Raw genomic sequence first — 24041 nt, 5'->3', positions numbered from 1 at the left:
AGCGATCTGTCATCTGGAGTAGCAGATTGAACGATATCCGACAGACATTTCACTGACAGTTCACTGATATGAAATTGTTAAAAGAACTGTTTGTTTTGACGAGCACTGATCTGGAAGATAGTATCCTTCAAGAAACTTCCAGGGAATGTTCCCTGAACGTCTGTGAAACATTCCCCCGACGTACGTGCTCTTATTTGTTGAAAGGTGCTGCTTGGACCATAGATATAGTATTTAGTCTGTAAGTGGCCCGCCAGAAGGTCTAGTCTGGCCTAAGGGATGTATGTGTAAAGTGCTAAAATTACACTGAAGCTATTATCTGCAATTTTTCCATTAAAAGTAATAGCTTTTCCAAAGGGTTCACAGTTTTAGTAAGGGTTGTGGACATAACACTGAGACATAGAACTGTACAGAAACTGCACTTCTTTTTCTTGAGACGTGTCCAGTTGTTCATTACATACTTTGCTGTATGTGACCCCTGAACTAAAATGAGTTTGACACCCCTGGTCTATATGGTACAAAATTAGCCCCAGCGTGCTAACCTGGCTAATGGTTAACCTGGTACACTGCTTTCTCTCTGTTGCACTTGGGCAGTGCACGTTATGACCACAGTCACAGAATTAATACAAATACTACAACACTGTGTCAGGGAGGCACGAGTGTTGGTTATAATGTCACATCACATACTCAGAAATGTCTATTTACACCTAATGTAGTAGCATTGCTAGCACTAGCCATCCTCTGCCACTGAACATACCAAGCAGAATTGTGAAATATACTATTTCTGTGCACCACCCATTTAGTAAACTAACCCTAACAACAGGAACCTTTGGTAAACTTTTTTTTTTTTTTTTGGGACTTTCCTCAATTACCTTTGGGAAACAGCCACGTGTTTGAGAAAACAATTCCAGAGTTTTCCCCTGTTTGCCAACCTATTTATTTGTATATTTTATAGTGTGAGGAATTGTTTTCAAGGGTGAGTTTAGAACAAGTCTAAAATCGGATGGATGGATGGATGGATGGATGGATGGATGGATGGATGGATGGATGGATGGCTTTATTCATCCCTGAAGGGAAATTATGAATCAGCATACTGGTCATACTAGATTGGACGCTGCTACTTTATGTTGCTTGATAATCCTGCGAGCTCGTTGATCAGGCATAACATTATGACCAGCTTCCTAATATTGTGCAAGTCTTCCTTGTGCCTCCAAAACAGTTGTGACTCATCAGACAATGGACATGGGCCTTCTGAGGGTTGTCCTGTGGTGTCTGGCAACAAAATGTTGTTTAATGGGAGGTTTTTGGGTCCTATGGGTTAAGGGGAGGAGCCTCTGTAGATCACACTTGCTCCAGTGCACCCCACAGGTACTCGATCAATTTTGGATCTAGTGAATTTAGACGTTAGCTCAACACCTTGTGATGTTTTTCATGTGTGTGCGTGTTTATTTTTTAGTTGTTCTTAAACCGGTTTTGTGTGTGCACATGTGTCAGGCTGCATCCTGCTGCCGTCAAAGAGTGTCATTGTTTTGCGTTGGGGGGTGTAGGTGGGTGGTAGTAACAGGCTCATGAATATGAAGTTCAAAAGTTTCCCAGCATAACGTTGCATTGTCACAAGATGATCAATGTTACTAACTTCTCCTGTCGGTGGTTTTAATGTTGCGGCTGATCTGTCATCAGCTGATCATCACAATATTGTTAAACAGAAACTCTTACTGTCAACCAGCTTGATTAAATACGGATTTATTGTTGAAAGAGCTCCAGAGAAACACAGATATACACAATACATACCTGTTGTACACATGGCCCTTTGCAAAAACAAAAACAAAATAAAATAAAAATGTTCTGCTAAAGTTACTGTCCTTATCTAGAAAAAGCTAAACCTAAAAAAAAAAAGAAAAGAAAAAAAAGGCAAAGCACAGAAAAAACACATTCTAGTTGTGCACAGTTTTGAGGCGCAGAGACGTTTTACTACCCATTCTGAATACATGGTAGGAACAAGCTGAGAACTTCTAGTAGAGCATGGCTGTTTAACAGAAAACAATCCATTCATTTCCAGTGAGTCTGGCTGTCTATACAGATCTTATAAAGATAATCTAGAATAAAATAAATCATCACGGACACATGGAATTAGCAAAAAGACTATTAGAAATCATTGCAGCCATCAGACTGACAAATCTATCCTCAAATGAAATGCCGTGACATTAGACGGGACATCAGTAAGTTTTTTTTTTGTTTGTTTTGTTTTTTAACAGTATAAAACCATTCAATATCTGGTTAGCAACTGAGCTTCTTTTAATACAGCAGTCACTCTTATGACTCAGGCCATTTTTGCTTTAGCTAAAGGTCAGGAATTAATCTACATTCAGAGCTTTTAAAAAAATGGAGTTAGACAAGCAGAGATTTGAAGCATCTCCCTCAAGGTTGGACAGTGTATGTTATTTGGACAGGACACATTCAGAGATTTCAAGACATCTCAGAGGTATAAAAAATGAAGAGGTATAAAAAAAAAATAAAAATAAAATCACCTTATCATGACTAGAAGAGCTCCAGACTCAATGGTGTCAAACAATTCTCTTAGTACCATGATAATATACCCAGAAGTGTCGCTAACATACCGATGGACAAACTACGTTAACAGTTTATGTTCACCATTGTCGTCATCACACCAACGGGGAGTGTGCCCTTCCCTGTCAGTCATATAAGTGAAAGAAGGATTAGTGCACATTTCCCATAGCTGGATAATACATTTTATCATGTTATGCTCCGATAATAACAGTAGTGGTACTTTGCAAGATAAATCCTGAGTAAGATCACTGCATTTCACTTTAACTTTAGTGTTATCTTTACGTACATGTATTTGTCGTATGGCTGAGGCAGGTCAGGGATATGTTAGGAACATTTAATCTGCGTGTTTTTAGTATGCAAGAGTTGTTACGGTGGAGGCCTGACAGAGCCGGATCTACACCTGGAATGTACAACTGTGGCCTTAAGCTTGACTAAATTCGTAGCAACACAGGAAGCGGCATAGTAGATGTATGTATAGATTTGGACCTGATCCCCTGTAACTGGTAAAAAACCCTCTCATGCAGCCGAACCCGAGATTTGTGGAACTGTAACAATGCTCAATATACCTGTACGATGTCTACCAAACACTGACGGAGAGACGTCATCCATAGCGACCTAAACCGAACGCTAAATTTCAAAATCTCTACAAAAAGACGTAAACATATAAACAAAACAAAAAAAGATACAAATGAAAACAACAAATAAAGAACCAGTCACAGTGGGTGTTATTTGACCCAGGAACACCTTAAAAAATAAAAATAAAAAGGCCTAGCTCTCCTTCCTCTGAACCAAACACACAAAATTTCCACAGGCCTCCTGCACGCAGCTGTGCAAAGATTTTCCCCTTCTGGGGGCAGCATCAGTAGCAGCAGTCCCAACTCAGGCTCAGAGACTGAACTTTAATGAGATCCTTTTCAATGTAGTGTGCCAAGATAATAATTATCTTCTTCCACAGTTTCAGGGGTATTTCTATAAATGCCTATAAATAAATACCATGTCAAAAAAAAAAAAAAATAGTTAAATTACAAATCCAGAGGTTTGTAAGTGTGTAGTGTCAAAGCTTCCAGGAGTGTTAGTAGCAAAAACTTTCCTTTTTTTTTTTTTAAAATTTATTTGTAAAGGCTTCTATGGAATTGGAAGAACAATTAGAAATAATCACATCTGCACACCTGCACAGACTCGGCTAACCGTTGGCATGGAAACTACCCTCTTGCTCGTCTCTCTCATAAGCTGATTATGCAGGGGGAAGCATCTAGTGCAGACAAGAGCAGAAACACTGGCAAAGGATTGTGGGAAACCCCCCCCCGTCCCCCAACCTTTTGAATTTTCATGCCACACTGCAGTACCTTGAGCTTACGGGTCCTCTTGTTCAAGTGCAATAATGTTAAGGAAACACAGACAGAAAAGCATTCCCCCTCACGAGACAAGGCATACAATTCTTCATATGTGCATTAGTGTCCTCTTTCATTGGTCCTTGTGCAGTAATTTGGGGCGTGCCTCAGCTATGTCGGAGCGAGAGATGTTGCTGCCCCTCGCATTGTCAGTGTAGACTCCCTCTGCAGTTATACAGAAGACGTAGTTTGGTGAGACCCAATGAAGGTAATGCAAGAGTCCTTTTTGCCACAATCCGTTTAATCCTTAGTAGACAGTGTGCTTTAAGTTAGTGTTAAGTCCCTCGATGGAGGTTGAGATGCTTTGGAGAACTGTTGGTTCAGTTCCTTGTGTAATTCACATATTCAGTGCACTCCTCAAGTTAAGCTTCAGGCAGCATCATTGCCGCACTTCATTGTCAATGAGGCTGTCCTCACCAGACTGGAAGTCCTCATTCAGGCCATTTTCCACACTGATTATTTCCTCGTCCTGCGAGGACCCCTGGCCGTCATCCTCGCCACTGCCTGAACCCGCTTCCTCCGAATTTGGATCCTGAAGTATCTGAGCGATGTACATTTGCTGTGGGGGAAGAATAAGAAAGATAGCAGAATGTCAAAGTCTGAAGAACACATGAAACCCACCACCGTCCCACTGTAAATGTTCCTCTTGTTGCATTGTACAATGAATATATTTTTTTTTATATGTTTACGATTTATTTATTTCATCTAATTTTATATTTTTTATGCAACGAACACCAAGGCAATTTCCTTGTATGTACAAATATACTTGGCAATAAAGTATTTTCTGATTCTGGAGGTCGCATTTAATGCCACTGAAAACAAAATAACTTTTTTTTTTTTTCTTTAGGGGTGTCCAATATTGACTTTTTGCAGATATTGTCCAAATTCTTAATTTCCAATTCCGATATCAACCGATATGGTATACCGATATATGCAGGCGTTTGTTTGTTTTTTTCGCCGGGACTAATTTTAGGTAGCAAGCAACCTGTTAGCCACACTAGATACTGTGTTGTTGTTGTTTTGGCTACGGATGCAGTTTGATGAGGTCATCAATCACGCGCCGGTAAATGTTTCAGGACCCCACAGGCAGCAGCAGCAGAACCTGGGCATTGTGTTATCTGTTTACATTATCGGTGGTTAAACCGATAACGATATGAACAGATATTACAAAAATAGGCTAATATCGGCCGAGATTATCGGTTGGCCGATATTATCGGACATCCCTACTTTTTTTGCAAAAACTTTCTACAGCTGAGAAAAATATATTTTAATCACTTTGCTGAAGTGCATAAACCGAAGCCTGTTCAAAATGCTAATAAATCCTCCTCAAGTTATATTTTTTAGTAGTAAAACTACAGCATTCTTCATCTCTTTATCTAGCGTTTTGTGCTTTATTTACATTTTCTCAGCTTTGATCTTAATAGAAACAGTTTTATTGTGCACATGGAAATATGGTAGTTCTCCAGACCAGAGTTCACCACAGTTCCTCCTATGTACAACTGTCATAGTCAGGATGTATTGCTAAAGTTTGTAAATGTTGACTATGTTCATTTTGACCCTGAGGCCCAGAGCGATACAAAATAAAAATTGCTTAATACATACAGCTGCCTTGGTAGAAACAGCAGGGCCTGCTTGACGTTCTTCGTCCGATATATCCATCTGGGGGTCAATCTTGAACAGAAAGCACGTATTTAACATACACATATTTAAATAAAAAGATGGTCTGAAATACTTTACGCCACAGAAAATATAAATCAGAAGAGCAGAAAAAGGCTGGTGATGGTTGTACCTTGTAGTTGTGCGCACTGAGATATTTAAAATGTCCAAAGCAGACGTGAGAGAGGCAAATGATGATTGTAATGATCAAAACCACAAATGTAAACATGGACGTCGCAGCTGTAAACCCTGAGGGAAAGAAAGGGGGGAGATATTTGCTTAATGTATAACCAGACACTATAACTCATACGACTGTGTTAGGACATTCGTGGCCTGTAGATGGAGTCCTCTTCTTACCCGAGCGAACAGTGGAGAAGAAAAGAAGCCAGAAAAGGCAGAGGATAGGAGCAGCCACCACTTGGTTCACGGCCCCAGAGTGGATCTTCTTGTCCAGTTTGGATGGCAGGTAGGCATAGTACATGTTGTATCTGTCTGCCAGGTGTTTGAGCAACATGTACATCAGGCCTGCACAGAGAAGAGAGGCAAAACCATCAGTGGAACTAATCCAATTATGTCCGATAAGCTTGTGTATGAAGAACAGAGCCACTGAACGCTGCCTGCCCTCTGCATGTTTTTCCTGCGGTCATTCAATCAGTACACTATCTCAGTAACCTAACAGGGTTATTGAACAGCAGAACTCACCAAAAGGGACAATGATTGGGCAGGTGATGCTGTAGGTCATGACCACAGTGAAGACACACATCATCCAGGCATAGGCAGCCCCGAACTGGAACTCATAGGCTTGGTGCTATAGAGAAACAACATAATGAGCAACATATTTAATTTAATTTATTAATTTATTGAATTGAGACGATGCACACGAATCAATGCTGGTGCATTAGGCATCAGTGTAAATGCGACAAACTTAGCACAAGCGCTAAATTTCAGTCATAGTCCCGCAGATACTTACACAACACAAACACAGAAGACTTTAAGACCTCACAACTACAAATCATACAATCATGCAGACAAAACAAACCAAAAAATACGCAGGCAGACAATATCGAAACAAACAATAATACAACGAAACATTTGGACCCACAATTACAAAAAGATCAAGAGCCCTGAGAACAGGCATCAGATTAATGAATTAATATTATCTCTTGTAAGTAGTAGTTCACTTAACAGAAGTAATAAATCCTGCTACCAGTGCCCAACGTGACGCTTAAAGGTATGAACTGATATCAAATCGACTGTGACGTCGCCTCTCACTGCCCTTGCCTGGACCAAAAATTTGCACTTGAACACACCGCAAACACTTCAGCCAAAAGCAAATAACTTCTTATCGGATCCACAAATGGCAGCAATCTGCATTTGTCAATATTAAAGTGAAACCAGCAGAGCTACCCCTGGCCTCTCCTGAATCACGCAGATCAGTCGGTCTTCAGTTTATACATTCTAGGTGATCACGCTGCTGCAAAAGTATTTATGCATTTGAATGTTCCGATGAGACGAAGATGTAAAGAAAAGAGGAACCTGTTTACCAACTGAACATCGCTGTTTTGTTTTGTCATCATTTCTCTTCTGTTGAGCAATGGCTCAATAAGGTGGTGTCTCTTAAAGAGTGTCACACTCTGCAAAAACTAGGGTCACGAACGCAGACCGATGGTCTGACACCGGCAGACATGTGACTATATGCTACTTCCATACTACTTCCATTGAAGGCCGCACTAACCCTTTTGACGTTCTTGCGCTCAGCCGCAGAGCGAGCCAGGCAGAGGCGGATCATGTACATGAGTAACCCAGGGATCCTCAGCAGGTCGTTGGCATTACCGATGAACGCAGACGCGATGACATAGTTGACAAAGAAGGCTCCATTGTCAGGTAGGAACACACACCTAAAGAGCAAAAGAAAAGGTCAGAATCACTGAAGACGGAAGTCAAAAGTCAGATTAATGGATGAAATTAACGGCTGCTACTTACGATCTAAACCAGATTGTCAGTACTTACTCAAATCTCACTGCAGCGTCCGCCAAGAATCTTTTGTCAAAAAGCCACCGGAAGAAAACATCCAAACTGCAAAAATCCAACGACAGAAAGACACATATTAAGATCGACTGATTGCTTTACATTTCATCGTATTACCAGGTGTAAATCAAAAACATGTTATACCTGGTGAGTCCCAGGGAGGGCAGCAACAGGACCATAAAGATCAAGAAAGTGTAGCATTTATGCATTGTAGTCCTGTTCTCTCCTGACCTGCACGATCAAATTAAACATTGACACATATTACAAAATGAATGCGCAATATTAAAACCACATAAACATCCAACAGGAATGAACAAAAAAATTTTACAATTGACTAAAGAAAATGCAAACTATACCGGGTCCAGTGGGCTTCGAAGAAGGCAGAGTAGTAGACGATGGTGGGAAGTAAGGCGGAGAATGACCACAGGAGGAGGGTGGGGAAGAACTGGGTGATAATTGGATTCTGGAGAACAGATCAGAGAAACACACAAGTTTGTGTCAAGATTGATTCCCGTGCCTCTTGTGATGTGATTGCTTATTGTTTCTCCTTTTGTCTCACTTGCAAAGATCCCAGTAATAACACACAAAAAAGGAATGTGGAGTGGAGTGTGAACACTCACATTTAGGTACTCCACTGGCTTGGTAACATTGAACTTGTCCATAGTGGTGATGATGATGGCCGGGGTGGTGAGGAAGAAGAGGAGGAGGAAGAGGACAATGTTGATTATCAAGCAGCGGAGCCACCAGGAGATTCCACCCACTGACAGATGCTCCCTGTGGGATAAAGGTTATGCAACGGTTAGACATACACTCCGAGATGACCTGCAGTTATGGACACAGCTGGCCAGTAAGCCGATACCGCAGCTCAAATACCAATATATCGTCTGGAGAGAGTAAATCTCTTCGACATCGACAAGACTAATTATTCCTTCCTGCATGTTACATTTAGAGCGCTACAAATAACAATCCAGTTGGTTTGTGGCACTTTTGTTCTGGCAAAATGCAGCCAAAGTTCTCAGTAAGCGTCGAATGTGTTCTTACCAGTAGACATTTTGTGGATCGGGAGCGTAGCTGACCGTCCAGTTGTGCGTGTGCAGCTTGCTGCTGAACTGAGACACCTTGGGCTCGCGGCGGCAGTGACAGCCCTGACACTTGCAAGCATTGAAGTCCTTTAAAATTCTGAGGACGGACGCAGAACTTACATTACAGACACAACTCACAACTTGTTTATGTTCACAGGTTTTACTCCACGCAAAGGCGTTATACGTACATGGCAGTTATGGACTCGTTCTGGAAGGTAACGAAGGCCATTCCCAAAGGTTTCCTGTTAACCTTCTCTCGCTCCTTCCTGTAATCATCCCTTAATTGGGACTCCAGCTTGGTGTAGTAGGCCACTGCCTCTTCCTGTGCGGGACAAAGAATTAGTCAGTCTGAGACATTTTTACGCTCATATTTTATTTGCTTCCAATATATACACTCACTGTCTAGCAGAACCAATGCATGTTATAAAAATTAAATCGAATCAGATTTAAAAACAACAACCATGAGCTCAAAAATGCAAAAATGCAGTCTCCATTTATGTACCATATATCACACTAATCCAGTTTTCTCATTCAACCATTTACCGTGTCACATGGGCCTGCTATTAAATATGAACTAAATGGTCATCATTGTCATCGTTCAGCAATGCAATAATGAATTTAGTTTTCCCGTCACAGCCGACAGTAGTTTAATGATAATGACCGTATTATACAGGCATTAAAACTGGTTACGCTTTTCCTGTTTCTCTACTTCAGCTTTAAAATCCAGTACAAGCGGTTCTTATCATCATCCTCGAACTGTTACATGTATCAGCTTGTAAACAAGAACGCAGAGAGTGTTGCTGTCAGATAACGTTAAGGTTTGTCACTCTGACCTGCTCGCAGCCTTTAATGATGCAACAGCAGAGGTGTCCACAGGGCTTCGGGTTGATCATGGTGTCAACATGCTCCTTGTTCTTTAGGTCGAGAAAGAATTTCTTGCTGCGCTCTGCCTTCTTCCTGTATACAAAACATCCACTGTGTTAGACGGGAAAAAAAAAAAATCTGACACTCCCAGAGTACGCTTCAAAATGCAACGACAATGGCCGACACGCTGGCACGCGTACCTTTCTGAGCCGAGATTCATGAGCTTGGCTACGTCGTAACAGGAACGAGCTTCCAGCACAACACAGTTTTCATATGCAGTCCTGGGAAATAGGTGGGACAGGAGAGAGGAGAACATTTTTATAAGTACACAAACGCAGACATATACAGTATAACTTCATAAACAACAGCTAAGTGTGTTTATAGTATATCTTTTCTCATTTCTTTTTTTTTTTCTTTTTAGATTGTACTCAAGCCTTCCTGCAGTACAAGAGGAAATGTCACATCACGGAAGTCGGGCTAAAGATGCCCTTTTTAGTCTTAGACCAGCTCGACACATGACTTGCTTAATTGTGCTCATCTGGCTTCGATTAAGGACGATTACACATATAGGCCTGCCATTGTCTGATCCCAGTCATAAGGACCATGACAGGGCAGCTGTTTTAACAAGAAAAGGCATGGCTCTCATACACCTTAATACAGTTACCAGGCGGCTTATGGCCACGCTGGCAGACCAGTGTAACATTTTAGCAGGCAGACAAATTTAAGAAGTGTGAGATGTTGACCGTGCAGCCAAGAGATAAGGGAACGCTCACTCAAAGTGTTGCTTTATCTCGGACTCCTCCGCGTATTTGGAGATTCCGTTCACAAATAATGTGCGTTTCACCTGCGTGGGAATTAAACGACAAAAACACATTAACATACAGAGCTAGCAGCTTAGAAGTACGTGTCTGAAGAGACTTTTTTTTTTATTTATTTTTTTGGAAACATGCCACCCACCAGGTCGTCCTCCTTGTAGTGCATCTTGGACGTGTGCCGCCTCATGCTGTACACCGTCAGTAACAAGTAGAGAAATGCGAAGGTGGTGTGCAGCCATAGTAGTGTGTTACTTGGGAAATAAAAGTGAAGGATTTACTTATAGTGTTTGAAAAAAAAAATGAAAGTCAATATACTCTCAGTCTTCTAAATGAATGAATAAATGAAGGGATTGTATAATGAATACTCACTCTGCATTAAGATTTGCTATAGTGGTGCGGCCAAAACTATAGGCATTGTTTTCTGTAAAAGAAACTAGACAATCACTACTTTGAAAAACTGGAAAGAACACAATGCAGCTTGGAATGGTTGAAACAATAAAAGGATCATCTGGTAAAATAATTTCCCATTAACTACACCACAGGCCGGAGCGAAGTTATATTTGATGATTAATTTCACGTTAAACAAATAATTCCAGCAACAGTTTAAGGTTAAGGTGTTCTATAATGTGCTTGGCATTTAACCAAAAATATTGTCATTTATTGGTTACAGCTACAGTCACTGTTATTTGAGTATCCCCATGATAAATGAATAACCATAGTTATATAACCAAGTTCAGCAAACCTCCAGCAAAATATAAAACCGGATTAAACATTAGAGTTCAGTTTTGTCACGGTTTTCTAAGAACTCAGAAAAGCATTTTGGGCCTGAGGTTTCTGGTTCACGAAAATGTGACTAACCAGTCCCCCAACCCGAGGCTACGGCTGCTGCCACGAAAAGAAAAGGCAGGAAAATTATACTTGACTTCAAAATTGAGCAACATTAAATTACCAGAGATCCCCCCCCCCCCCAGACTAAATCTCATCATCTTACCTAGAAGGTTTCCAGAGAAGTTAACGGGCAGGATGATGCCCACGGAGAGCACCCCCACCACCACCAGCAGCCCAATGATGTGGCGCTGGAAGGACAAGTAATGCACCGCGTCCTCGCCACACTTCTCCCTTATCTCTTCATCCCTTCAGAAGGAACACGGCAATTAAGTCAACTACTTGAAGTGACAATTTCAAACATTTGTATTTAAATAAATAGATAAACTACTGCAAAGACAATGGAGGATGAGCCTAATGTGTTGCTGTGTTTTAATATTTTTAATACTTCTGATCATCTCTATAAAAACATGTCTAGACATGAAAGAAAATGCCAACTAATGCTGACGTCATCCAGCCTGTTCGCTGCTGCTGACATTTCCCACTGCTCTAGCTTCACATTAAAACCATTTCACTGATTTTTATTACGGAGCATTCATAAGAAGTGTGTTGTCAGTGAGGTTAGCACTTAAAACTCTTCACTTAAAACTTCTCCATCAATGCATCTACCATGCACAGTCATTTTTGGACAGCTGATCGAGTTTGCAGTGAGTAATGTAACAAGATTTTGTGAACTCAGAAAAAAGTCCTCATTTCCAACCGGCTGCTAGTAGGTTGACTCACTTGATGCGGAAGATAGCAGTTAGCCAGGAGCAGAAACCCTACAAAACAAGAGAGCACAGAAGTGAATCCATGTATTGTTTGGAGACGCTCCTATTTCACTCCTACCACGACAGCTGCACACTTACATTGTCTCTTTGCTCAAAGTCGACAGAGCTGGACACTGAGGTGAGGCGCTCATAGCGTTCGTGCGTCTCGTTGGACGTCATATTGGATCCCACGCTGCACGTAGCGAAGAGAACACAGAGCACACGGTTACATAACTACCCGACATCACCACATACCATAGCAGGATGTTAGTTCTCTGGGTCTCAGGAGAGCGGGTTTACCTTCGGCACGGGAAAGGTAAGAGACACGCACACACAGACAGAGACGATAAACACACGCCCTGAAATGGACTGAAGAGATTCACCCCCGTGGGCCACACACACAGGTGTTGGGTTGGTAAACAACCACGGGAAGAATCTCTGCAGCCACATTTCATGCAGCCTTAGGGAGTTAGGGAGCCCACTATAAACGGGTTTGAGTACACCACCACCACCACTGTCAGAGGAAAGGTTGCAATAAAACATTAGAAGGTAAATGTCTACACAAAAGAGCATTCACGAGGGAAAACAGAAACACAGCGACGATTGGATATCATATTCATGGAGTTTCTCCAGCAGAGCCATGGGTTTTCTAGAATGTAACCAGGCATTAAGAGCTTAATATTTACTGTACACGTATTTGACTCCAGGAGGTTACAACAGTTCAACTCATACATATCTGTAGAAATATGATGAGGACCCTGGCTCTGCTGAAATTCCAAGACTGATTCGATGTTTATTACAGCATAAAAGGATGACGTCACCCAGGGCTCTAAGAGATCCCTAATGGAATGAGGAGAAAGCCTGAGGCCGTCTCCCAAATTCCTTAGAGAGGTAGGAATGGCTCATCTCAACTTTAGGAGACAGGATATGATGCAGGTGTGCCATGTTAGGGCCTGTCTACAAACAACCAGACATCAGAGAGGCATTACCTATCCCCGTGAGCGTCCCCTCTGTGTGGCTCATGCGTTTCGCTCACACAGAAGAAGTCCAGGCTTCATAAAGAGGTCAACACAGAGATTAGCACACACAGATCTGATTAGGACGGTGAGAGAGGACAGAGACAGCCAACAGCAGCAGTACACGATAGATAAGGAGAGGGAGAATCATTAGGAGCCTGGCACTTGGATGCCTGAAGGAAGAAATAAAAAAAAAAAAAAACCCATCGAGAATGGAAGAGCCTCAAAAACCCACGGCAGCCTGGTCAGAATGGACAGTGTTATGAGTCAGGTTAGCTATAGAGGGGGAAACGGAAAGAAGAAAGAGGCAGTGAGTCGGTGATATGGAGAGATAACATACAATTCCCGTTCATCCAGGCGACTGTACCGCTGATCCATTCTTCTGATAAAGGGGGAAAAAAAAAAAAAAAGCAAAACAATGCTATTCAGCTTAGTAGTGGAAATGAAATGTACCCCGTTGTTGGTTATTAAGAGCAGTGGTTCAAATAAGTTCTGGAGATTCACATTCTGGTAAACCAGATTTATCCAGCTATATGAATGCATTTCTAACCATTTGTTATATTTATAAGTGACATGGCTTCTTGAGCTATTGCAACAAAATTAACATCTGTTTTGATTGTCTTAGCAGGGTTGCATCCACTTTACAGAAGTTATAGACATTGAAAAGACAATGATCTCAAGTCAGCACGGTGTCATGAGACAGCAAACTACATTTCCTGTCCGTTACAAAAGCGTCCCATGCGGCCACCCCCTCCCATCCTCCCTCCGAGCTTCAACCCCATCCTCCGCTCGAATGCAGCTGAAAAAATAATGTAGCTGTAACATCACACAAACGCAGTAGGAGGATGTAGGTACTGGAGCACTTTTGTACTTTTGAGGGTTCACAGTCTAAGACGTCTGCAGCGGTGTCAGATCTCCGCCGCTCACTAACTCAATCAGCCCCGGTTGACGGGCGTCACTTTGGCTGCTTCCACAACTGTTCTCGTTGTTAAGTCAATGCGCAGACATCCGTCTCATTCTCTCCCAAAATATCCCACTGCATGTCGTTATATAATAACGGGGAACTATGGGCCGCTGGGATTAAAAAGGAAGGATCCAAGAGGAATTTTAATTTATAATAACTCCTAACCATTTTTCTATGTTCCATCACAACAACAAACCATGCATCAAGAAACACAGCATGACAATGTCTGAGCGCGATGTTGCCATCACAAGAAAAACTGCTGACTTCCTCGTCTGAGGTACCATCCTTGCAAAAAAAACAGAGTTTATCTTCAACTAGCATCTACTATGAACGATCAGCAGTTGTCAAATGCTAGTAACGTTTATTCTTGGAGGATACAAAAATAAATGTACCAGCAGGTCTGGCTGATAAAAGATAAATAATTTCCTAAAAATAAAAGTCTTCTTGATATTAATTTACAATACATAAATCTACGATTAGTTGAGCTCTCATCAGCGCAGTGGCCCTGTGTCATTGAGGTTAAAAGAATGAGAAGTATGACCCACGGTTTGTAAAGTAACACAGAATAATCACGAGCCCGGTCTGATGTCCCCACAAAATGAGGAAACTGTGACGGGGGTGAAACATCAAGGCATTTGGAAATTGGCCAGACTTCTAAAGTCAGATAAACTGCCGAGTGGATCTGTTGCAAAACAGATCCAGCTATCTGTGCCCACAACGTACCTTTCTCACCATATCAAAGGTGGCCACCCCGCTATCATCTCGCCATGTATTCGGAAAGCAAGTCTCAAACGGGGCCTCTTCTAATAACGCTGGTTCAAACCCCAGCAGCCGTTTCAAGCTCAATAACAAGTGTTTTATGTCACATATCATATTATTGTGACTTTATAAATCACACTTTCTCAATTATATTTGTTTTTATGTAAATAAATAGAACTGCCAGCACTAGTGTTAATGATTAATGATCATTTACAGCCATAATAAGCTTCAGTCTAAAAATAGAATATATTCCATGGTCTTCATATTAGTCAGTGCTATTCACAAACTAAACTGTGGATATCTCCGAACTCTCTGCACTTCTTGGCTCACAATGGAATTCAACGCTATATACCACTCAGCCACAGTCGATAATATATTCTGAGAGACACATAAGCAACCTGTGATATGAGGCTTCAGACCCTGCGAAGACATTCAGTGCCTAATGCCTTTGTACCCGTCAGGTATTTGAATTGCTGCCTGCTAAACCTGCTCTATAACAACTACTGCCAAAACCCTCTCACTTCTCCTGCAACAGTTTGCCACTACTCAAACAACACGGGAGGGTGTTTGATCAGGATTTAAAAACACTGCGTTAAGAGTCTCCTCTTTTGCACACAACAATTTGTCAGTTAATACATAAAGGGGACATTTCTAAGAAAACCGTATAATTAATTATTTCAGATGGTAAAAACATATTTAGAAGTTAATTTGGGGACCCTGTGGTCTTTTTGGATTCGTAACATATTAACCATTAGAACTCGTTAAAGGAATGAAAATGATCTCAGCAAAACAAATTTTAAAAAATGGCTAATATATTGGTACACCTCATCTAAGCTCTAATTACCTTTCAGCGTCAGTCACCAAAGCAAGACGTCCGTAGTCCCATGCTACTTTCCTTAAGATGGAGAACACAAACAGCAGCGCCTAGAAGAACAAAACAAACAGAGCGCATCAACACCCCTGAGCCCTTTGTTTACAATACAGAAATCCACTCAATGAAAGTTGTGTCAGCGCTTCAAGGTATTCCTGAAAGTATTTCCAACACGGTTTTGGGGGTGTAAAGAAGCTGGAAGTTACTCACCAAGAAGCACATAAAGTCGAGGGCGAGGACAGTGGGCACCCCTCCGAAAGGCAAACCCTGGAGTACGGTACTGCGAATTCGAGCAGTGTAACAGTACTCCTTGGAGCTCACGTTGGGCGAAGGCGTCGTGCAGCTCTCCGAGTCGGGGCACCCCTGCACCCCCAAGATGGCCATCGTAAATATCAAGGCTCGGTGCATCACTCACTGCAGCATGTTGACAACCTGTAAAGAAAGAGATACGTTTTTTGTTTTTTTTTTCAGCCCCGCGCTAGATTGTTACTACACCCGCACATGCTCTGTGTTTATTACAGACACCTTCTAGAAACGTACTCAGAATTCACCCGGTGCAGATTTGGAGAAATGAGGAGAATTCGGCATGTGACCGTCTGCCCGTCGCGTCATTTGTCACATGTTGTGTTGTAGTTTTCGACCATACGCATAGCAACTGACGCATGCTTGTTTAAAACCGTGATGCGCTTTCTATTCCTCGTTTATGGCCACAATTCACATGTCAATGTCATTTAGTCACCTTTGTACTGAACTGAAGGAAAAGCTGTCGGGGAAAATATAAACTCTGAGCAACTAGGTGTGTGTATTAAACACAAATTAAAACAACTAAAATACAGAAACTCAGCATTTCAAGAGGAATTTAATCGATCATGTAAAACAGGTTTATTGAGAACAGTGAATATAAATTTCATAAGAAATCCTCTCTCTGTGCTTTCATTTGTGTTGTGATTATAACACGTTTCAATTTCCTCGTGAGCATTAAAGCAAGCACAACAAATTCCTGAGAATGCTGATAGTATTGTGCTGCCAGAACCCATGGGAGACCGGCGCATGCCATCCTGCTGGGTATACGACTAACAGCGGCGAGTCAAAGCTTCACAAATCGTCATGCATGTCAGACAAGCATGTCAACCTGTGAGACAGGTAGAAGAAGGTCACCACAGTCCAACGCAAATTAAAAAAAAAAACAAAAGTTGATTCCTTTTTGCATTACATAGAAAAGCAGTTCACAAATATAATACCAGTTTTAACTTTTACATTGAACGGCACGCGTGGCTTAGAAGTTGAGGAGTGATCCAGCAAAATATCCAGATATTCACTTGCTTATGACTTGGTGACCATTTTTCACTTGCCTCGAGAGAAGAGAGACCACAGGGACAGTTTGTGACCTATTACCGGAATACCTTACGTGACTTAGACTAACGAAACCAACTTGGATCTCACAGACTCTTAATGCTGAGCAGTGTAGTGGTTTTTAATACATACCCTGCTAACTTTATAAAGTTTCTCACAGTTTGCGTGTAGAAAATGCATCCTTATAACACCCGGATCGGAGCGAAACCTCGGTATTAAACTATAAACCTGATACAGAGCTCAAGTGAAGTTTGATTCTCTATATCTCTAAAGCTTATTCCAGACTTCCTAACACTAAGATCCCCCAGCTTACGCCACTAAGGCCATTAACAAAGCTCAACATTCACCGACCCAGACAGGGATGCTCTTAGTCAGGACAGCACATATGAGGGACGGGGCAAAAGTGTAGTCAACATAAAACACGATCCATCCAGTCAGTATCAGCAGCGATCTTATGAGACATGACCACAAATGCCTCCTGAAGTTGAAAGGGTCCCTATTGTGCAAATAGGAAAGATGCAAAGCACGAGATGGCTTAAAACATCTCCGTCCATAAAAAAAATGTACATTTAAAGGGTTGATCATTTCACACAGACTGACCAAATGGCTTGAAGACTCGTAGGTGTTCTGGTGAGAGCTGGCGAGTGCTTTATTCACACTCGCACCGCGACACTTGCGCCCTTCTGCCCACTATTATCAGCACCGTCCACAATGCTGCTCATCTGCCCTAACACTAACTCATTTATCCGCTCCCTGGAATGCTGTGACATCAGTGGAGAGGGACGCAGCCAGTGCTGAACAATAAGCCGATAGAGACCACTGGGTTCAAATGGACCGGTCTCAACCCAAGGAGGACACAACATACCCCCCTGTGCCTTCCAACAACACTGCTGCACATCGTAGACCCGTCGCAACAGTTGAGCCTGCTTAGCATTCAGCACCAACATCTTGAAAAGGACTTTAAAAAACAAACAAAAAAAAAAAAAAAACAAACTTAACCTAATAACTAAAACACAGATGTTTCATATGGTCACCCCACATTTTAACTGCAGTGCCGAAGCCATAAAGACGTAAAACAAGTCAAATGCTGTGTTATCTCTTGAGCGGTGCAATCGTCTGTAGACGTCATGATTCAAGAATTAATGAGTAATGATGATGCATAACTCTGAAGTAAACATTTGGTTAGTCATAGTGAAAGCAGGATATAGGATGGCATTACATCTTTTATGATATTGTGTCGTAATATTTTCCATAAATATACTGTCTTTGTCATTTGTCCGCCTTTGAAAGTGCCCTGTTTTTACTTTAAATATTTGTTGCCGAAAACTCATTGTGCATTGACTGCGGTGTCGCAACTTTGCAAGTAGACTTTTTAAGATTTTTAGATCAGGGTTTGTTTATTTATGTTACATCCAGAGATATTTCAAGCACATTCAAGTCACGGGACAGTAAAAGGTCCGACCTGTGTTTAGCTCACGGCATGTTAAGGGTCATTGACCTGTTATAAAAGTCAGATGTTTCAGTTTCACTTCACTGATGCCTTGTGTTACATAGAATTTGCTGAGATACATTCTTCCCGTAACCCACACACAAAATCACCAAAGCAGAATATTTCCACCCTCATGAACAACAGTAAGGAGTTATTTTCATCAAAAGCTCTTATCAGCACTTATTTCCAAAAAAAATTCCCCTTTCTCTTTAATAGTCACATGACAGTTTTGCGTTTGCACTTTGTCTTCGAAATCTCGTCTCGACATCTGATGTTCCCCTTAATGGTTATTTTGATTTTTTTTTTATATACTGTTGTTGGACTTTAATTGCTTTGTGGGCATTTATAGGCCACATTTCCTGATTCTCACCAGGTCTGAAAAGTCGGAAAAAATATAATTATGCTCTGAAACGGGAAGCCATTAATGTAATTTTGAACTGCAAGTCATGACAGCAATCGAGTATAATTTAGGCAGAAGGAATAGCGAACGAGACATTAATAAACTGTACTCAATATCCTCTTATTTAATCTAACTCAACTGTGCTGAGATTTGCTATAAGCATCTACGCATAAGTAACATTAAATACCAAATGTTTTGTACCGTTACATTAGGTAAGCAGACAAAGACTAATGTTGATCTTATTCTTTGTCTTGTGAATGCCTCAAAAAGACTTAACAGCAGTGGCGCTGCGTGACATAGCATGAGTCAGCAGCAACACAGAAATACTGTGCAACCTTTTCCACCTGATGCTGGTTGCTATGGCACCTTCAGCCTGGCACGCATTCTCAAAATACAAATAAACATCAAGGGGACGAAAGCAGTGGGAAAGAAAATCCCATGCTTGTCCGTTTGAAACTCGGCCCAGAGCGAGTTTGCTTCAGGCAAAACAATGAGATTCGTCTAATTGCCTGGGACAACATATATTTATGTTCAGTTAGACAAACAGCATCCGCGCAACACGTCCATCAGGACAAATGAAACAATGCACAATACAATAGAGCGCCTCACTCAAACCCGTGCACCTGCGAGCTCATTAGTTGCCGATAATACAGATGCAAACCTTTTTATTTTTAAGTGTAGCATTCATCTTGATCCACGCAGGAAACTACACAACACTAATGCTATTAAAGAGCATTTAAATGTGTTTGGACAACTATGTGTATCATTAATTTCATCCTCCTGTGCTAAACTGAACATGGTAAAACTTCCCTTTTCTGTGGTATATACTGTACATGTATGTATAATGTTACAATGTCAAATGTTCACAATAAGCATTGTGTTTTCTTAAAATGTACGCCAGCATACAAAGAACCACTGTTACGTAACAAAACAAGCAGGAATATCACAAGCATAATATTTATTAAACTGAGAAGTCCTGCTGTATTTGTGTTGCTCCAAAATGAACTTGTTGGCCTACTTTTATATTCCAAATCAGAGTCAGGCACAAACATGCACATGTGCATTTTTTAGGAGTTTCCGATTCTGCCCGAGAAACATGTTCATACTGTGCATCCAGAACTTCCCTCACAATGTTATGGATGTAGTTTCTATGTTAAATGGACAAAAAAGCAAAGGTTTAACCACAAAGCCTGCCCATTAGAAGAAAGCAGGCTTTTATGGAGAGGGCGTCCTTAAAAGAGCCATGAGCTAAAACAGCCTGTTTCAAACAGTGGATGATCTAAAAATAAAGACTTAAAATAAAGATGATGACTTTTTGATTTTGCAAACTGTTAATCATGCAAAGTTTCTCTGGCAGAGTCCCTGAATTAACATACAGAAGTGCGAATGAGCATAATAGGTCCCATTCAAATGTCTGAAAAGGCTTTGCTCAACGCTTAAAACAGTGGGTTATGAATGAGAATAGTGTGAAAGCAACACTGACTTACTTTCTCAGCTAAATAAAGCCAAATGTAACACCTATAAACCCAGTTGATGCCAGAGGTAAGCTGAACTTGTTTTGTTCCAATTCTTCGGCTGGATAATTCAAGTAGAGAGGTGTTTTTTTCTTTTAGGTTCCTCTTCCTTTAACAGTGCCAATACGTTCAGTTTCCCAACATACATAGCAAGAACATCTACAGTACAGGACATAATGTCTCTGTCATACATGTCACCCTGATCAGGTTTTCATCACTGCCTTTTAAGGGCTTGCTGATAAACTTATCAGCAATGTGAAAACAAGAAACAAAGAATTAGCGCACGCCCCATGAGGAGAGTGCCAAAGACATAAAGCCTGAAGTATGTAACCAACAAATTCCCACATGTTATTGTTCGGCAGAAACCAACGCTTCCATGTCAGAGTATAAACAACATATCCCTTTATAAAACTAAAAACCCGCTTTGTGTATTAAAGCATAGGCATTCTGCTCCAAAATTATATCTACCCTTCCCTGAATTCCCCAACGGTGCACCTTTGCAGATAATGCACATTTGTACATATGAGCTTTGTTGGTATTAGCGTGTAAATCATTAACAACAACTTGGTGCCTGAGCTTTGATTATCACAGAGTCTGATGATGTCAGATAGAGCGTGATTTCATAATAGTCAAAGCATTACGTAAAAACCACACAGCAGGGAACATAGTGGAAAAGTTAAACGTTCGATTTCAAATCAGATATCTTCTCCTTATGGTGGAAGGTCGTGTCTCCATATATCAGTGTGTGATGACATGGAAATGGGAATGTCATTACTCAGACCAAAGAGATTAGATTGTAGCATAAAATATTCATTGGACAAACAAATACAGCTGAGTCTAAGTGATAAAAGCCCAGAGCAACATTTCTTTAAAAGTAAAGTTCACCACCACGTCTTTTATGGCAAAGTGCTGAATAAAATCTATAATACAACAATCGGTTGTATCTATTTAGCTTTGTTTTCTAAAAAGGTGTGTGGTTGTGTAGCGACAGCCTCCTGAATGTAGGGTGAAGGTTATCACTTTCAGCGTCATTATTAATTCAAGACCGGGGAGCGAGTTGGAGTTTTAAATTTGAAGGTATCCATTCACATTCTGCTTGTGTCATGCTTTCATCGCAAGTAAACACTGGCGTTCGGCGTGGTCCGATGCAAAATAATTCCTAATTACATCAGATAAAGTATTTATTAAGTAATCCAATAAGGAGTCAATCTTTGCTTTTCAGCTTGCATGAAACCGATAGCAGAGGAAGTCGTTTCTGGAAGAAGGTTTTCAGTCGTTATTTATTCATTTCGCTGTTCCACGGCACAGCTCGTGAACAAAATGGTGAGACTGCTAACATACAAACCGTGTTTATCCTTTTATGGGCTATGCACACGGAAAACACTTAGAGCATTAACTATCACAGGCAACCTGCGGTTAGTCATCAGTCCACATTCGAGCTCATGCCTACAAGTCAACCCTCTTTTAATCTGTCACTGCCATGAAGTAGTTCCAGCAACACGGCAGTAGCCAGTTCGTTAGCTATCAGGGAAATCGTACGAATTGCTGATCTTCCACTGGTTATCTAAAGGCATGTCAAAATACTGCCCTCAGCTACATAGGCAGACTTTAATCTATAGCTGCATTGTCTGAAATCTCTCCTTGTGTCCATGCACAAGCTATCTCCAGTGAGCCATACCATAAGGAGATACACAACCATTTGTATCCCCCCCCAAACAAATAAAAAAAAAAAGTATTCTGCCATTGATATCCAAGAATATCCTTAACCACTGATGGGGGAAAGAAATCACATATGATGACTTCAGCGTACTTTTTAAATAGTGCCCTCTCACTGTAGTTTAGTAGCATGTGGTTTTCACTCAGCCAGCCAAAGAAGGAAAGGAGAAACCACCCTCCTCCGGTCAAATCCATGTTAAATATGATCTGCAACCTCTGCACGAACTCTGATTAATCATTATTATGTGCCACGAAGAAGGGTCCTGATGATAATGTGTGCGTTAACAAGTGGCTGAATACATGTTTACGTTTGTTTACAATTTAAGGGCAAAGGAACCATATATGGTGCGTTTTCTCCATGAAAATAAGAAAAGGATTTGAAAAGTAAAAAAGGTACCGAGAGGCCCTACGATAACACGCTGGGGTTGAAATTGAGAAAATCCAAGTATTTCAATGAGTTGCCCGATAAAAGGGTTATTAATAACAGGGAAGCAAATATCCGTGCGCCAAGTAGTTGGCCTGTTCAACTGTGTCCGTGGTAAGAAAGGAATCGCGAATGTCGCACTTATTTTTTAAACAATACTACAATCCAAACTACAAACACACGGACTTGTGTTTGATCCCACTAGCTCCCGTCTACAACGTAAACCACTGGCTTACATTGGGAGTTTAGCCCAGTGAAGCCTAATGCTAAAGTAATTAAGGACAGCGTAGCACGGCTGTCGCGAAATACACACATAAACAAATTTTTTTTAAAAAAACAACTTACCTTGCAACAGCAGGGCACAAACTAAAACAAGCTGCTAACGTGAGCTAGCAGTCGGCTGTAACGTTGGCTAACTCAGCCCCTCGATGTGGCCAACAACACAGGTGGAGGCTGGAGAGTGACTTTCGGCTAAACTAAACCAAACGACTGTGGATTAACAACGCAGAAGCTGGCGAGCTAGAGCTAGTTAGTCAAATTGTCCGGCTAGCTGTAGGTGCTGGCGCACACACAACCAACTGTGAGCCGGTTGAACAACTATCGCTAACCTGACCAGTCCAACGGGAGGCGAAGTCACTCCGGTTTAAAGAATGACGTCTGCAGAAGTAGATCGCATAGAGAGGCGATACGTCTTTAGCGTCTCCGTAGAGCCATAGATGCGGTCATTTTTAGGCAAGTGGTGTCCACATACAGCTAAATTAGATCTCAAATGGGCCGGAGCAGCACTAAATTAGCATAATAACCTATAAGGAAAAGACAGTTCCACATTTTTTTTTCTCTCCATTTTTTTTTTCAGTGCAAAGAAGAACAAGTCAATTAGAAGAATGTTTACATTTAATAATCTATCCTCCAAAAAAATGGAATTTCTTATGAAAATTAAGTGCACATTGGGCATTTTGCTGTCTGCTGTTTAGTCTTGTGTCTCAATGTTGTGTTCTGTCGACTTTGCTGAATAAAACAGTGGGAAAATTTAGGGCTAGCAGTTATTGTAATTGAAAAATTGCAGTCTTTTACGGAAGCCCAAAGCGGTCATGCATTCCTTTATTTTTATCTCCGTTTTCCCGTGATAATGGGTTAGTTTCCTTTGTTTTCCCGAGATCCTGAGTTTTTTTTTTTTATCTCATTATTAGATCTCTAGAAATTCAAGAAACATTATCTAGAAAATATTAAAGCACAAAAAAATGGCTCATCTTATAGAAGGCATTTTACATCAGGCTATTATTATTATTTTTGTTGTTGTTGTTGTTGGTATTGTTACTACATTATTACTTATATTAGTGTTAAGGCCATCCATGAGTCAGCATGGCAGGTCTCTCTCTCCCTCAAATTAAGTATATCAAGAGAAGACACAGTATGAGATAATGAGATAAATAACTCAAGATCTTGAGGAACAGAAGACACGAACGTATTATCACAGGAAATAATATGCGTGAGTGCATG

General features: G+C 41.0%; 1 protein-coding gene across 3 annotated transcripts; it reads right to left on the bottom strand.

The window, feature by feature from the left end:
- Window positions 1-1724: 1724 nt before the first annotated feature.
- Window positions 1725-23203, bottom strand: LOC125018640 (CSC1-like protein 2). Of its 3 annotated transcripts, none has more exons than XM_047602674.1 (24): window positions 22887-23203; window positions 15856-16077; window positions 15619-15698; window positions 13392-13433; window positions 12135-12228; window positions 12010-12047; window positions 11393-11535; window positions 10771-10834; window positions 10544-10652; window positions 10360-10430; window positions 9787-9867; window positions 9556-9679; window positions 8911-9044; window positions 8682-8819; window positions 8261-8414; window positions 7997-8103; window positions 7785-7871; window positions 7623-7688; window positions 7348-7510; window positions 6315-6420; window positions 5970-6137; window positions 5746-5861; window positions 5559-5627; window positions 1725-4515 (listed from the first exon to the last, which is right to left on the bottom strand). In XM_047602674.1, exons 2-24 carry the CDS (start codon window positions 16051-16053, stop codon window positions 4336-4338), a joined length of 2532 nt encoding a protein of 843 aa, XP_047458630.1. In that variant the 5' UTR covers window positions 16054-16077; window positions 22887-23203; the 3' UTR covers window positions 1725-4335. The 3 variants fall into 3 exon arrangements, with proteins under 3 accessions (XP_047458630.1, XP_047458631.1, XP_047458632.1); XM_047602675.1 differs by having other exon boundaries at window positions 10771-10822; window positions 22887-23202; XM_047602676.1 differs by lacking the exon at window positions 13392-13433.
- Between the last annotated feature and the right edge of the window lie 838 nt (window positions 23204-24041).

This window comes from Mugil cephalus, chromosome 13 (genome assembly GCF_022458985.1).
Source record: "Mugil cephalus isolate CIBA_MC_2020 chromosome 13, CIBA_Mcephalus_1.1, whole genome shotgun sequence".
Classification (NCBI taxonomy): Eukaryota; Metazoa; Chordata; class Actinopteri; order Mugiliformes; family Mugilidae; genus Mugil; species Mugil cephalus.
The sequence above is the reverse complement of the archived record's forward strand: the minus strand, read 5'-3'. Positions and strand labels throughout refer to the sequence as shown.

Bases quoted from the DNA above. Each gene is read 5' to 3' on its own strand.
- LOC125018640 (XM_047602674.1), bottom strand. From the start codon at position 16,053: ATGCACCGAGCCTTGATATTTACGATGGCCATCTTGGGGGTGCAGGGG. The intron at 8,820-8,910 runs GTACGTATAACG...GTCCGTCCTCAG, and splicing joins AACGAGTCCATAACTGCCAT to AATTTTAAAGGACTTCAATG. The intron at 7,872-7,996 runs GTATAGTTTGCA...TTGATCGTGCAG, and splicing joins TTCGAAGCCCACTGGACCCG to GTCAGGAGAGAACAGGACTA.